Source organism: Pristiophorus japonicus, chromosome 16 (assembly GCF_044704955.1).
Source record: "Pristiophorus japonicus isolate sPriJap1 chromosome 16, sPriJap1.hap1, whole genome shotgun sequence".
In the NCBI taxonomy this organism is placed as follows: domain Eukaryota; kingdom Metazoa; phylum Chordata; class Chondrichthyes; family Pristiophoridae; genus Pristiophorus; species Pristiophorus japonicus.
This window is the reverse complement of record NC_091992.1, coordinates 62,497,047-62,512,344: the sequence shown is the minus strand read 5'-3', so window position 1 is coordinate 62,512,344 and position 15,298 is coordinate 62,497,047. Positions and strand designations below refer to the sequence as shown.

Sequence of the window (15,298 nt, the reverse complement as noted above, 5' to 3'; positions counted from 1 at the left end):
CCACATTCTACCCTATATAAACTAGAGGTGATCCAAAACTCGGTAGCCTGTGTCCTAACTCGCACCAAGCCCCGCTCACCCATCACCCCTGTGCTCGCTGACCTACATTGGCTCCCGGTTAAGCAACGCCTTGATTTCAAAATTCTTAACCTTGTTTACAAATCCCTCCATGGCCTCGCCCCTCCCTAGCTCTGTAATCTCTTTCAGCCTCTCAACCCCACGAGATGTCTGCGTTCCTCAAAATCTGGCCTCTTGAGCATCCCCGATTATAATCGCTCAACCATCGGTGGCCATGCCTTCAGCTGTTTGGGGCCCAAGCTCTGGAACTCCCTCCCTAAACCTCTCTACCTCCTTCTTCCTTTAAGAAGCTCCTTAAAATCTACCTCATTGACCAAGCTTTTGGTCACCTGCCATTATTTTGTCTTCTGTGGCTCGGTGTCAAATTTATCTGCTTTGTCTTATAACACTGCTGTGAAGCACCTTGGGATGTTTTACTGCGTTAAAGGCACTATATGAATATAGGTTGTTGTCTGTCTGTTGTTCTCTATGTCTGTCTCACTCTGCCTCACTCTCCCCCTGTCACTGTAAGATCCTGGTTAACATGCTCACACTTACTCTCAGATTTGAAGATATTCAAAACTGCTTCGTGTAATGTCATTTCGGAAGTCACACAGATCACGTTTGAGCAAGTGGAAGAATATTTCAGGAAAGGAATGCCATACACTGGACAGGTACGGTTAATATATACAGCGTTAAACTCCCACACACACACTGATATATACAGCGTTAAACTACCCTCCCCGCCCCCGCCACACACTGATATATGCAGCGTTAAACTCCCACACACACACTGATATATACAGCGTTAAACTCCCACACACACTGTGATATATACAGCGTTAAACTCCCCCCCGCACACACTGTGATATATACAGCGTTAAACTCCCACACACACTGTGATATATACAGCGTTAAACTCCCCCCACCTCTACACACTGTGATATATACAGCATTAAACTCCCCCCCCCGCCCTCCACACACTGTGATATATACAGCATTAAACCCCACCCCCCCACACACTGTGATATATACAGCATTAAACTCCCACACACACTGTGATATATACAGCATTAAACTCCCCCCACCTTTCCCACACACCCTGATACAGTCTGGCTTTAACTTCCTCGTTCTGCACCATGCAAACCAGCCCATCTGTGTGTATTGACAGCTGCGAATGAAATACAGCACTGGGGGTCCTGTTACAAACGCTACAATCTACCTCTTCAACTCGATGAGACCGGGTGCACAGAAAGTGATCACAGATCAGAACGGGATTGCACGTTTCTCGTTTGACACCTCAACCTGGGACGCTGTCCCCATTTTCTTCAAGGTGAGTAAGGGTCAAGGAGGTCAGGGGTCAGGGTGTGAACAGGAAATGGGTATTCGTGACAGAGAGACGCTCTTATAGAGGGTATGAGGGACTGAGTGGGGCTCCTTTTCGAGGGTACAAGCGACTTGGGGAGGTCTTTATAGAGGGCATACAGGAGTGAGTGGGATACAGCAGGGCATGAGGAAGTTGATCTGAGAGAGGGTGTCATGTATGTAACTACAATGTAACACCACTGTATTACTGTATACAATCAACCTAGATGCACACCTTGACCATAAGGGGTGAACTTGTGGGAGACACTCCTTACCTGATCACACAGGTATGAAAAGGGAAGTCCCACGCAGGGTCACTATCTTTGGAGTCCTGTGAATAAAGAGCTAAGGTCACAGAGTGACCTTGTCCCCAGAATGCGTCTCGTGTGGTTTCATACTGTAGAGTAAGGACTTTACATTGGCGACGAGAAATGGGAATTCACGACCCACGAGAATGGTCACCGGTAGCACAGAGGAACAGTACTGTGTTGGGGAAGCCTGGGACGATTTTGTCGAGAGACTTCAGCAAAGCTTCGTTATGAAAGAATGGCTGGGGGATGCATCGGCCGACAAGCGAAGGGCTCATCTTTTGACCAGCTGCGGACCAAAGACTTACGCGCTCATGAAGGACTTACTAGCACCCAAAAAGCCGGCGGACAAAACCTTTGAAAAACTTAGCAAACTGATTGGGGAGTGTCATGTATTCAACCAGCATTGTAACCCATGTATAAACTGACCTAAGTTGTACACCGTGAGAACACTGACCACTAGGTGGGAGACACTCCTAACCTGGACCTTCAGGTATAAAAGGGGAAGCTCCACCCACCTTCATCACTTGAGTGCTAAGGAATAAAGGACAGGTCACAGACTGACCTTCTCTCAAGCATGGGCCACGTGTGCATTTATACTGTGTAGTAAGGACGTATCAATGGCGACAAGAAACTGGGATTTAAACCACGCGAGCATGGCCACTAGCAGAACAGACGAGAGGTACTGTGTTAAGGAATGGTTGGGACAGAGATTCAACATTGTTAAAGCAGCACACAGTTCTCCAGGCAGACAAGGGCAGTCAGGCATGCCCCAACATGTAGTCGAACCCAGAGGGGGAGTTCGACAGAGACAATGGCAAGCTGAACAGCGATTCACGCCATTGCAAGGAACAATGCGGCCAGTAATGGGGCCATCAACACCTGTTAATGGTGCACTCAAGGACAATAACAGGAGCAGTCAGGGACGATCGACTGGCAAGGGACCTTTTGTTTCAAACCGCAACTCATGCTGGAGGCGTGGAGGCATACACTCAGCCGGAGTTTGCAGAGATGAGCAAAATACCTGCAGAAATTGCAGAAATGGACACTGGGGGAAATCGCTGGAAGCTGAAGTTCAGCGAGTTTATGTGGAGCACGTATACAGTTCATACACCAGGACGCCACCGATAATGATGAAAGGGCTCCTCAATGGCATCTCAGTATCAATGGAGTTAGACACGGGTGCTAGCCAGTCCCTGATGGGTATCAAACAGTTCGAAAAGTTGTGGGTATCCAAGGCCAGGAGGCCAAAATTATCGCTAATTGACGCACAGCTACGGACTTACACAAAGCAGATCATTCCGGTGCTAGGCAGCGCCACGGTAGTCGTGACCCACAAAGATTCGGAGAACAGGTTGCCACTCTGGATTGTCCCAGGGGACGGTCCCGCACTACTGGGGAGGAGTTGGCTTGCTGTCATGAACTGGAAATGGGGCGATGTCAATGCAATTTCCTCTGTGGAGCGAGTATCATGCTCACAGGTCCTGGACAAATTTGACTCATTATTTCAACCCGGCATTGGTACTTTCATGGGGGCCAAGGTAGTGATTCACATAAACCCGGACGCCAGACCAGTACACCACAAGGCCAGAGCGGTGCTGTACGTGATGCGGGAAAAGATAGAAGGCGAATTGGACCGCCTGCTGAGGGAAGGCATCATCTCGCCAGTCGAATTCAGTGACTGGGTGAGCCCGATTGTGCCGGTGCTCAAGGCGGATGGGTCAGTCAGGATATGTGGCGATTACAAGGCCACCATCAATCGGGTGTCACTCCAAGACCAGTACCCGCTACCGAGAGCGGAGGACCTCTTTGCGACGCTATCCGGTGGCAAACTTTTTTCAAAATTGGACCTGACCTCAGCTTACATGACCCAGGAGCTGGCGAGTGAGTCGAAGAAGCTGACCACCATCATGACACACAAGGGGTTGTTTGAGTATAACAGATGTCCATTCGGGATTCGCTCGGCCGCCGCGATCTTCCAATGAAATATGGAAAGCCTCCTCAAGTCGATTCCAGGGACGGTGGTTTTTCAGGACGATATCCTCATTACGGGTTACGATACTGAAGAACACCTCCACAACCTGGAGGAGGTGCTACGTAGGTCTGCGACTGAAAAAGGCGAAGTGCGTCTTCCTAGCTTCAGAGGTAGAATTCCTGGGGATGAGGGTAGCAGCAGACGGGATCAGCCCTACTGCATCCAAGACGGAAGCGATCCAGAGAGCACCTAGACCCCGTAACACGACGGAGCTGCGTTCGTTCCTGGGGCTCCTGAACTATTTTGGTAACTTTCTTCTCAAATTGAGCACGCTGCTAGAGCCGCTACACGTGCTCCTACGCAAAGGTCGCGAATGGGTCTGGGGGGACAGCCAGGAAAGGGCTTTTAATAGAGCACACAATTTGTTATGTTCCAACAATCTGTTAACGCTATATGACCCATGTAAGAAACTTGTATTAACGTGCGATGCATCGTCCTGTAGTGTCGGGTGTGTGTTGCAGCATGTCAATGCCAAGGGTCAGTTACAGCCAGTAGCTTATGCCTCCAAGAGTCTGTCCCAGGCAGAAAGGGGCTACGGGATGGTAGAAAAGGAGGCGCTCGCATGTGTATATGCGGTAAAGAAAATGCACCAGTACCTGTTTGGCAGGAAATTTGAGCTGGAGACAGATCACAAACCCCTAACGTCCCTTTTGGCCGACAACAAGGCCATAAATGCAAACGCATCGGCCTGCATACAGAGGTGGGCACTCAGGTTAGCTGCCTATGACTACACAATTCGGCACAGACCGGGCACCGAAAACTGCGCCGATGCATTCAGCAGGCTCCCACTAGCCACCACTGAGGGGGCTACTGAGCATGGTGCTGAGATGGTCATGGCTGTTGAAGCTTTCGGAAGCGAAGGCTCACCCGTGACAGCCCGTCAGATTAAAGTCTGGATAAATAGAGACCCGCTATTGTCTCTAGTCAAGAAATGTGTCCTGAATGGGGACTGGGCAGCCACGTACAGGGCATGCCCTGAGAAATTTAAACCATTTCACAGGCGCATGGATGAACTCTCGATTCAGGCCGATTGCCTACTGTGGGGAAACCGCGTAGTCATGCCCCAGATGGGCAGAGAGGTGTTCATCAGAGAACTCTACAATGGGCACCCGGGCATTGTCACGATGAAGGCAATTGCCAGGTCACACGTTTGGTGGCCAGGGATAGACGCAGATCTGGAACTTTGTGTTCGCAGGTGCAACACGTGTGCCCAGCTGGGGCATGCGCCCAGGGAAGCCCCCCTTAGCCCCTGGCCATGGCCCGCCAAGCCTTGGTCACGCATCCATGTGGACTACGCAGGTCCTTTCATGGGAAAAATGTTTTTGGTTGTAGTAGACGCCTACTCCAAATGAATCGAGTGTGACATTTTAAATTCAAGCACATCCTCTGCCACGATAGAAAGTCTACGGGCAATGTTCGCCGCCCACGGTCTACCGGACATCTTGGTCAGCGACAATGGCCCGTGCTTCACAAGCACTGAATTCCAGGACTTCATGGCAGGCAATGGAATTAACCATGTTAGAACAGCACCGTTCAAGCCGGCCTCAAACGGCCAGGCAGAACGAGCAGTGCAGATAATCAAACAGGGGATGCTCAGATTCCAAGGAGGTTCCCTAAAAACCCGCTTATCACGCCTCCTGTTGGCCTATAGATCCCGACCACACTCGCTCACAGGGGTTCCACCCGCAGAGCTACTAATGAAAAGGACGCTCAAAACCCGATTACCCCTTATACACCCCACCATGAAAGAAATTGTCGAGAGCAGGCGCCAGACACAATATCACTACCATGACAGGAATGCGAGGGCGCGATATATTGATGTAAATGATCCTGTTTTTGTCCTCAACTACGCTGCAGGGCCCAAATGGCTCACAGGCACTGTGGTTGCCAAAGAGGGAAGTAGGATTCTGGTAGTTAAACTGACCAATGGACAAATCTGCCGCAAACATGTGGATCAAACAAAAAGGAGGTTCAGCAACCCCATAGAAGAAGCAGAGGAAGAACACGATATAGAGTTCACTCCACCACAGGTGACCGAACACTGGAACCAAAGGGAGGAGAGCCCAGTCACTGTGGGCAGTCCGGACAGGCTTGAGGCACTGCAAACAGCAGACACTCAGGCCAGTGCCCAACAACCGGAGCCCCAACTCAGGCGCTCTACAAGGGAGCGTAAACCACCAGAGAGACTCAACCTGTGATCCCAATAAGACTTTTGGGGGGGGAGGTGATGTCATGTATTCAACCAGCATTGTAACCCATGTATAAACTGACCGAAGTTGTACACCGTGAGAACACTGACCACTAGGAGGGAGACACTCCTAACCTGGACCTTCACGTATAAAAGGGGAAGCTCCACCCATCTTCATCACTTGAGTGCTAAGAAATAAAGGACAGGTCACAGACTGACCTCTCAAGCATAGGCCTCGTGTGCATTTATACTGTGTAGTAAGGACGTATCAGGGAGCACCTCAAACCGGCGAGCCACACCCACCGACATCGTGAAGGACAGAGCATACCGGACTTCATAGCGGACCTTCGGCATTTGGCCAGCCTCTGTAAGTTCACAGATGCCTGCAGGGGGGAGATGCTAAGGGGCTTCTTTATCGAGGGCATCAGTCATGCGGGAATTTTCCGCAAATTTATTGAGACCAGGGATTTGACCTTGGAAGCGGCGGCGTTGATGGCTCAAACTTTCATGGCAGGGGAGGAAGAGACGAAAATAATATACGCGCGCAATTCTGCCTCTAACAAAGCGATGGATCTGGGAGTCAACATCATCAATGCGACTCAGAGCCCCGCAGGCAGGCAGGGGCAGTCCAACACTCTCCAGGCAGCAATAGACTGCAGAGTAGGACTTCAACAGAGACAATGGCAGGCTGAACGGACATTCACGCCATCACAGTGGACAATGCGGCCCGGGATGGGGCCATTGATACCCACTAATAGGGTACTTAAGAGCAGTCAAAGGGACAGTCAGCACGGAATGCCTGGCCATAGTCCCTTTGGTCCCAACAATGGAAACTTTAACTCATGCTGGACGTATTGGGGAAAACACTCAGCTAGATCTTGCAGATTTCAACAGTTTGTCTGCAGGAACTGAAATCTCAGTGGCTACTTAGCTCGAATGTGCAGGAAGTCTGCAACCGACTAATATATGAGGTGGATGGACCAGAAGAGGGTTCTGTGAGGCAGGATGACTTTTGGGGCAAATCGATGGAAGCCAAGGTTCAGCGGGTCCATGTGGCGAATATTCACAGTTCATACACCAAAACGCCACCAATGATGATGAGAGTTTTATTAAACGGTATCCCAGTACGCATGGAGCTGGACACTGGGGCCAGCCAGTCACTCATGGGCGTTCAGCAATTTGAGAAGCTATGGCCACTTAAAGCCAGTAGACCCAAATTAGCACGTATTGAGACACAATTACGGACTTACACTAAATAAATCATTCCAGTGCGAGGCAGTGCAATGTTGGCTGTCACACACAATGGGTTAGCGAATCGGCTGCCGCTCTGGATTGTCCCGGGCAATGGTCCCGCACTGTTGGAGATGAGCTGGTTAGCCGAGATGAACTGGAAATGGGGGGATGTTCACGCAATGTCATCTGTGGAGCGAAGTTCGTGCTCACGAGTCCTACAACAATTCGATTCACTATTCCAACCTGGCGTCGGGACTTTCAAAGGCATTAAAGTAGTGATAGACACCACCCCGGACCCTAGGCCAGTGCACCACAAAGCCAGAGCGGTACCAGATGTGGAGATGTTCCTCCGAGTCTTGATCCGTGATGAGGACGTCGTCCTGGAAAAGATCAAGAACGAATTGGACCGGCTGTTGAGAGAGGGCATCATCTCGCCTGTTGAATTCAGCGACTGGGCGAGCCCCATCATTCCCGTCCTAAAAGCGGATGGCTCTGACAGGATCTGTGGCGACTACAAGGCCACCATAAATCGGGTGTTCCTACAAGATCAATACCTGCCCCCGAGCGCGGAGGACCTCTTTGCCATGCTGGCAGGTGGCAAGCTGTTCACCAAGTTGGACCTCACTTCAGCCTACATGACCCAGGAACTGGCCGACGAATCTAAACTACTGACCACCATTACCACGCACAAGGGACTGTTCATTTATAATAGGTACCCATTTGACAGCCGATTAGCGTCCGCGATTTTTCAATGAAACATGGAAAGCCTGCTTAAATCCATTCTTGGAACGATCGTATTCCAGGACGATGTCCTCATCACGGGTCGAGACACCAAGGAACATCTCCACAACCTGGAGGAGGTGCTACGCCGACTGGACCGGGTAGGCCTGCGACTCATGAAATCTAAATGTGTGTCCTTAGCTCCCGAGGTTGAGTTTCTGGACAGGAGGGTTCCTGCAGATGGGATTCGGCCCACTGAATCCAAAACAGAGGCGATTCGACAAGCACCCAGGCCTTGCAACACATCGGAGTCGCATTCATTCCTGGGACTGTTGAACTATTTCGGGAACTTTCTGCCGAACTTGGGCACGTTGTTGGAGCCGCTACACATGCTCCTGTGTAAGGATTGCGATTGGTTTTGGGGGGATTGTCAGGAACGGGCTTTTGATCGGGCGCGAAACCTACTTTGTTCAAACAAGTTGTTGACCCTGTACAACCCCTGTAAAAAATTGGTTCTGACATGTGATGCATCGTCCTATGTGGTTGGGTGTGTGTTGCAACAGGGCAATGCTGAGTGTCAACTACAACCTGTGGCTTATGCCTCCAGGTCGCTCTGTCAAGAAGAACTGGGATATGGGATGGTCGAGAAGGAAGCGCTTGCATGTGTCTCTGGTGTAAAAAAAATGCATCAGTCCCTCTTTGGTAGGAAGTTTGCATTAGAGACGGACCACAAGCCATTAACATCCCTGTTGTCAGAGCAAGGCCATCAATGTCAACGCATCAGCTCGCATGCAGCGATGGGCTCTCACGTTGGCTGCTTATGACTACTCCATCCGGCACCGGCGCTCAGCAGGCTTCCACTGGCCACCACTGAGGGGGCAGCAGAGCAAAGCACTGAGATGGTCATGGCTGTCGATGCCTTTGACAGCGCAGGCTCCCCTATCACAGCCCACCAGATCAAAATCTGGACAAACAGAGATCCCCTCCTGTCCCTGATTAAGAAATGTGTCCTGACTGGGGATTGGGCACCCGCACACGGAGCATGCCCTGAGGAGGTCAGACCGTTCCACAGACGGATGGATGAGCTCTCCATCCAAGCCGACTGCCTACTGTGGGGCAGCCGGGTAGTTATGCCCCAGAAGGGCAGGGAGGCATTCATCAGGGAACTCCACAGCGAGCACCCAGGCATTGTGCTGATGAAGACCATTGGTCGGTCACATGTTTGGTGGCCTGGAATTGATTCAGACCTGGAACACTCTGTTCACAGGTGCACGACGTGTGCCCAGCTGGGTATGCCCCCAGGCCATGGTCACGCATTCATGTTGACTACGCGGGCCCATTCATGGGTAAGATGTTCCTTATTGTGGTAGATGCGTATTCGAAATGGATCGAATGCATAATTCTGAATTCATGCACGTCATCCACCACCGTGGAAAGCCTACGTGCAATCTTTGCAACCCATGGCCTGCCGGACATCCTGGTTAGTGATAATGGCCCATGTTTCACAAGCTACGAATTCCGTGAGTTTATGTCGGGCAATGACATCAACCACGTCAGGACAGCGCCGTTCAAGCCGGCCTCCAATAACCAGGCGGAATGTGCGGTCCAAATGATAAAGCAAGGCATGCTCAGGATTCAAGGACCCCTCCCTACAATGCTGCCTATCGCGTCTCCTGCTGGCCTATAGATCCTGACCGCACTCGCTCATGGGGTCCCGCCCGCAGAGCTACTAATGAAACGGACACTCAAAACTCGGTTGTCCCTCATTCACCCAGTCCTGACCGACATAGTTGAGGGCAAGCGCAAGTCACAAAACGAGTACCATGACCGTAATTCAAAGGGGAGATGTTATAGAAATAAATGATCCTCTATTTGTCCTCAATCACGCCATGGGGCCCAAATGGCTTGAGGGCACTGTATTTGAAAAGAGGGGAATAGGGTCATCGTGGTAAAACTCAACAATGGTCAGATATGCCGTCAGTATCTGGACCAAGTAAAAAAAAAAGATTCAGCATCGACACGGAGGAACCTGAAGAAGACCATGAGATGGAACTCACAACACCGCCAGTGAACGAGCAACAAGAGCAATCAGAAGAATGCACAGTCCCTGAGGTCAGCCCGGACAGGCCGGAATCACCACAGGTGACAGATACTCACGTCAGTGTCCAACAACCAGAGCCCTAACTGTGGCGCTCCACGAGGGAGTGTAGACCACCTGAAAGACTAAACCTATGATCCCAATAAGACTTTGCGGGGGGCGGGGGGGAGGTGATGTCATGTATGTAACCACGTGTAACACGACTGTATTACTGTATACACTCAACCTTGACCACAAGGGGTGAACTTGTGGGAGACACTCCTTAGCTGATCACACAGGCATTAAAAAGGGAGGTCCCATGCAGGGTCATCGTCTTTGGAGTCCTGTGAATAAAGAGTTAAGGTCACAGAGTGACATGCTCCCCAGAAGGTGTCTCGTGTGGTTTCATGTTGTAGAGTAAGGACTTTACAGAGGGAGAGAAGCCAACAGGTGGAATGAAGTCCAGGAAGGAAGCGTACAATGAGTGTGGATGAACTTGGGGAAATTTTAGGAACAATGGGTTGTTTCTCTCTGGATGGAGACTGGGGTTTGCTGACTTGTGTCTCCTCTTGCTCTCCGTAGGCCATTTATCAGATCAGTCACGAAGACTACAGTTATCGGAACAGGTTGCCCCACCATGAATCGGCTCAACACCAGGCCAAGCCTTTCTATTCCCAGTCCAACAGCTTCCTCTCCATCAGGAAGCATCGGCAGGAGCTCCTCTGTGATACGGAGCTTGAGGTGAAGGTGGACTACATCATCAAGGGGCTTCCTGACAGGGAAAAGCTTGACATGGATGTATCCTATCTGGTGAGCAAGTGTTGCTGGTCCCAGAGCTACGCCATCATCCCCGGTGTGGGACCGAGCCCCACTCCTCAACACACACACTGCACACACAGCAACAAATGGCTCCATTCTCAGCCTGGCCTGTGATCCTCTCCCCCTCCTTTGTCCCTTGACCCTCTCACCTTCCCCTGACCTCTGACCCTCTCATCTGTCCCCTAACCCTCTTCTTTCTGTTCTGATCCTCTCCTCTCTGCCCTGACCCTTGCCCCAACCCAGTCTTATCCTCTGACCCTCTCCCCTTCCCCTGTCCTCTGACCCTCTCCCTTTCCCCTGTCCTCTGACCCTCTCCCTTTCCCCTGTCCTCTGACCCTCTCCCTTTCCCCTGTCCTCTGACCCTCTCCCTTTCCCCTGTCCTCTGATCCTCTCCCTGACCCCTGTCCTCTGACCCTCTCCCTGACCCCTGTCGTCTGACCCTCTCCCTGACCCCAGTCCTCAGACCCTCTCCCTTTCCCCTGTCCTCTGACCCTCTCCCTGACCCCTTTCCCCTGTCCTCTGACCCTTTCCCCTGTCCTCTGACCCTCTCCCTGACCCCTCTCTTCTGACCCTCTCCTTGATCCCTGTTCTCTGACCCTCTCCCTGAGCCCTGTCCTCTGACCCTCTCCCTGAGCCCTGTCCTTTGACCCTGTCCTCTGACCCTCTCCCTGAGTCCTATCCTCTGACCTGACCCCTGTCCTCTGACCCTATCCCTGACCACTGAATTTCTCTGTTAATTATCCCACTCTCTTTCTTCCCCAGGTGATGGCAAAGGGACTGATCGTGACCTTTGAGAAAAAATCGATCTCTGTTGGAGGCTCTGAAGGTTTGAACTTGATTGTCTACTAAGACCTTACGAAGTCTTTAAACCTGCACCTTGCTTCCCAAATGTTCCCCCACTCACTCTCGTTGGGGGCCCAGGTCTCAGACGCCCCATTCTCCACCTGTGAGTCCAGACAGAGAGAGTGTTGGTGACAGAGAACTGAGGGAGAGAGACTGGGGAGGGAGAGAGAGAGAGAGACTGGGGAGGGAGGGAGAGAGACTGGGGAGGGAGAGAGAGAGAGAGAGAGCGAGACTGGGGAGGGGGAGAGAGAGAGAGACTGGGGAGGGAGGGAGAGAGAGAGACGAGGGGGAGAGAGACTGGGGAGGGAGAGAGAGAGGGAGACTGGGGAGGGAGGGAGAGAGAGAGAGAGAGAGACTGGGGAGGGAGAGAGGGAGACTGGGGAGAGAGAGAGACTGGGGAGGGAGAGAAAGAGAGAGAGAGACTGGGGAGAAAGAGAGAGACTGGGGAGGGGGAGAAAGAGAGAGACTGGTGAGGGAGAGAGAGAGAGAGACTGGGGAGGGGGAGAGAGAGAGACTGAGGAGGGAGAGAGGGAGAGAGACTGGGGAGGGAGGGAGGCAGGGAGAGAGATTGGGGAGGGAGGCAGGGAGAGAGACTGGGGAGGGAGGGAGAGAGAGCAAGAGAGAGAGACTGGGGAGGGAGGGAGAGAGAGAGACGGGGGAGGGAGGTAGAGAGAGAGAGAGACTGGGGAGGGAGGGAGAGATAGACTGGGGAGGGAGAGAGAGAGAGAGAGAGAGAGACTGGGGAGGGAGCGAGAGAGAGACTGGGGAGGGAGGGAGAGAGAGAGAGACTGGGGAGGGAGGGAGGGAGAGAGAGAGAAAGAGAGAAACTGAAGGAGGGAGAGAGAGAGAGTCTGAGGGAGGGAGTGAGAGAGAGACAGAGTGAGGGGGAGAGAGAGACTGGGGAGGGGGAGAGAGAGACTGGGGAGGGAGAGAGGGTGAGAGACTGGGGAGGAAGGAGAGAGAGAAAAACTGAAGGAAGGAGAGAGAGAGAGACTGAGGGAGGGAGAGAGAGAGAGACTGAGGGAGAGAGAGAGAGAGAGACTGAGGGAGGGAGAGTGAGAGAGACTGAGGGAGGGAGAGAGAGAGAGAGAGAGACTGGGGAAGGGGGAAAGAGAGAGAGAGACTGAGGGGTAAGTGAGCGAGAGAGACTGAGGGGGGAGGGAGAGAGAGAGATTGAGGGGGAAGAGATTGAGGGAGGGAGAGAGAGTGAGAGACCAGGCGGGAGAGAGAGAGAGAGAGAGAGCTTGAGGGGGAAGGAGAGATTGAGGGAGAGAAAGCGAGAGAGAGAGATTGAGGGAGGGAGAGAGAGCGAGAGAGAGAGAGACTGGGGGACAGAGAGAGATTGAATGGGGGGGGCGGGGGGCGGGTGCAGGCGGGAAGAGAGAGATTGAGGGTGTTGCGTATGCAATAACTCAATGGGCTCAGTACCATGAACCCAATCAGGTGCGACCTGACTACTTTATTAGCTCTCGAATACCAGATTAAACATGGAGGCTTTCTTTATATACAAGTGCTGCACGTGTGTGTCTGTGGCCCAATGACCTCTGAAGGTCGCTCCCCCTGGTGGCAGGTAAACCTGGGCATACATACATCACATCATTCCCCCCCAAGATCTTGGTATCAGTCCTATTTACAAATTGAAATGGTCCCGGGCTTTCTGCTCCCTAGTTGATCGTCTCAGTTCAATTCCAGATCGGGGTGAGCTCTCCGAGTCATTCATGACTTGAGGCTGGGTAGCCGATCTAATGGGAGTGGCAGTGTCCATGTTGGGGATTGAAGGTCCAGATTCATTGACAACAGCAGGGTCTTCTGATGGCTGAATATGAATCGGTTGGTCATGATGGTGTCTTCTTCAAGTTGTTCTGGTTCGTCTGTGTGCCGCAATTTCGTCTGATCAATGTGCCTCCTGCATGTTTGCCCATTAATGAGCCTGACAATAAGCACCCTGTTACCCTCCTTGGTTGTAACAGTGCCAGTGACCCACTTGGGGCCTTGACCATAATTTAGTATATACACAGGATCATTAATAGAGATGTCACGTGACACGGTAGTGCGATCATGATTCCACTGCTGATGTTGATGTCTGTTTTCGACAAGGTCGTTAAGATCAGGGTGGACAAGCGAGAGCCTGGTCTTGAGACCTCTCTTCATCAGCAGGGGGGACCCCGGTAAGCGTGTGGGGTGTTGTCCTGTAACTAAGCAGTATGCATGACGAGCGAGTCTGCAAAGAACCGTGAGTTACGCATTTCAGGCTCTGCATGATGGTTTGTACGGCCCACTCCGCTTGACTATTGGACGCGGGTTTGAATGGTGCTGACCTTACGTGCTTGATACCATTGAGTCTCATAAACTCTTGAAACTCCAAACTCGTGAAGCACGATCCGTTGTCGCTCACAACGATGCTGGGCAGACGCTGAGTGGCCAACATGGCACGAAGGCTCTCAGTGGTGGCTGTGGATGTGCTGGATGACATGATTACACATTCTATCCATTTTGAATACGCATCCACCACCACCAAAACCATTTTGCCCAGGAAACGACCTGCATAGTCGATGTGGATCCTCGACCATGGTTTGGATGGCCACGACCACAGACTTAGCGGAGATTCCATGGTGCATTGCTTAACTGCATGCAAGTGTTGCACTGATGCACACATGACTCCAAATCAGAGTCAATGCCAGGCCACCAAACCTGAGACCTGGCAATGGCCTTCATCATCACAATACCGGGATGGGTACTGTGTAAATCCCGTACAAATCTCTCCCTGCCTTTCTTGGGCATAACAACATGATTACCCCATAGCAAACAATCAGATTGAATGGGTAGTTCGTCTTTGCGACGGTTGTAAGGTTTAGTCTCATCACACACTTCCCTGGGAATGGCCGACCAATCACCACAAAGGCCACAACGTTTTACAACCAATAAGATCGGATCCTGGCTGGTCCAGGTCCTAACTTGTTGAGCAGTGACAGGCGACCCTTCACTCTCAAAGCCATCCATGGCCAACAATAGATCTGTGGGCTGTGGCATCTCCACCTCTGGCGTGGGCAACAGTAAACGGCTCAATGCATCGGCACAATTCTCGGTGCCAGGTCTATGGCGAATGTCATAATCATAGGTAGATAATGCTCTGAAAACAAAGAAATGAGCGGCTTGTGATCGGTTTCAAGCTTGAAACGAAGCCCAGATACTGGTGCATCTTTTTAACCCCATATACGCAGGCTAAAGCTTCTGTCTCTACCTTGCCATCAGCTCTTTCCGCTTTAGACATGCTTCTCGACGCGTACGCAATGGGTTGCAGTTTGCCCCATGTGATGAAGTGTCACAGGCCAATACTAAATGCTTGCATGGGTCATAATGTACCAGCAATTTGTTGGAACAAAGCAGATTTCTAGCCTTCTCGAAGGCCCTGTCTTGAGATACACCCCAAACCCAGTTGTCACCTTTTCTGAGCAGCATGTGCAGTGGCTCTAATAATGTGCTCAATTTAGGTAAGGAATTACTGAAGTAGTTGAGAAGACCAAGGAACAAACACAGCTGCTCAACGTTCTGGGGTCTGGGTGCATTTTTGATGGCCTCTGTTTTCGAGTCTGTAGGCCTGATGCCGTCTACAGCAATCTTCCTTCCAGGAATTTGAATTCCAATGGCATAAA

The 15,298-nt window shown here is 51.5% G+C and overlaps 1 protein-coding gene across 3 annotated transcripts in view; it reads left to right on the top strand.

Moving 5' to 3' along the window:
* The window catches only part of LOC139226546 (alpha-2-macroglobulin-like), a 209,663-nt gene that overhangs the window by 107,083 nt on the left and 87,282 nt on the right, over positions 1-15,298 (top strand). For all 3 annotated transcript variants that reach the window (XM_070857384.1, XM_070857386.1, XM_070857385.1), the window contains 4 exons: positions 622-731; positions 1,229-1,390; positions 10,566-10,793; positions 11,565-11,628. In XM_070857384.1, the coding sequence (XP_070713485.1) occupies positions 622-731; positions 1,229-1,390; positions 10,566-10,793; positions 11,565-11,628 (564 nt within the window). The remainder of the gene's footprint in view (positions 1-621; positions 732-1,228; positions 1,391-10,565; positions 10,794-11,564; positions 11,629-15,298) is intronic.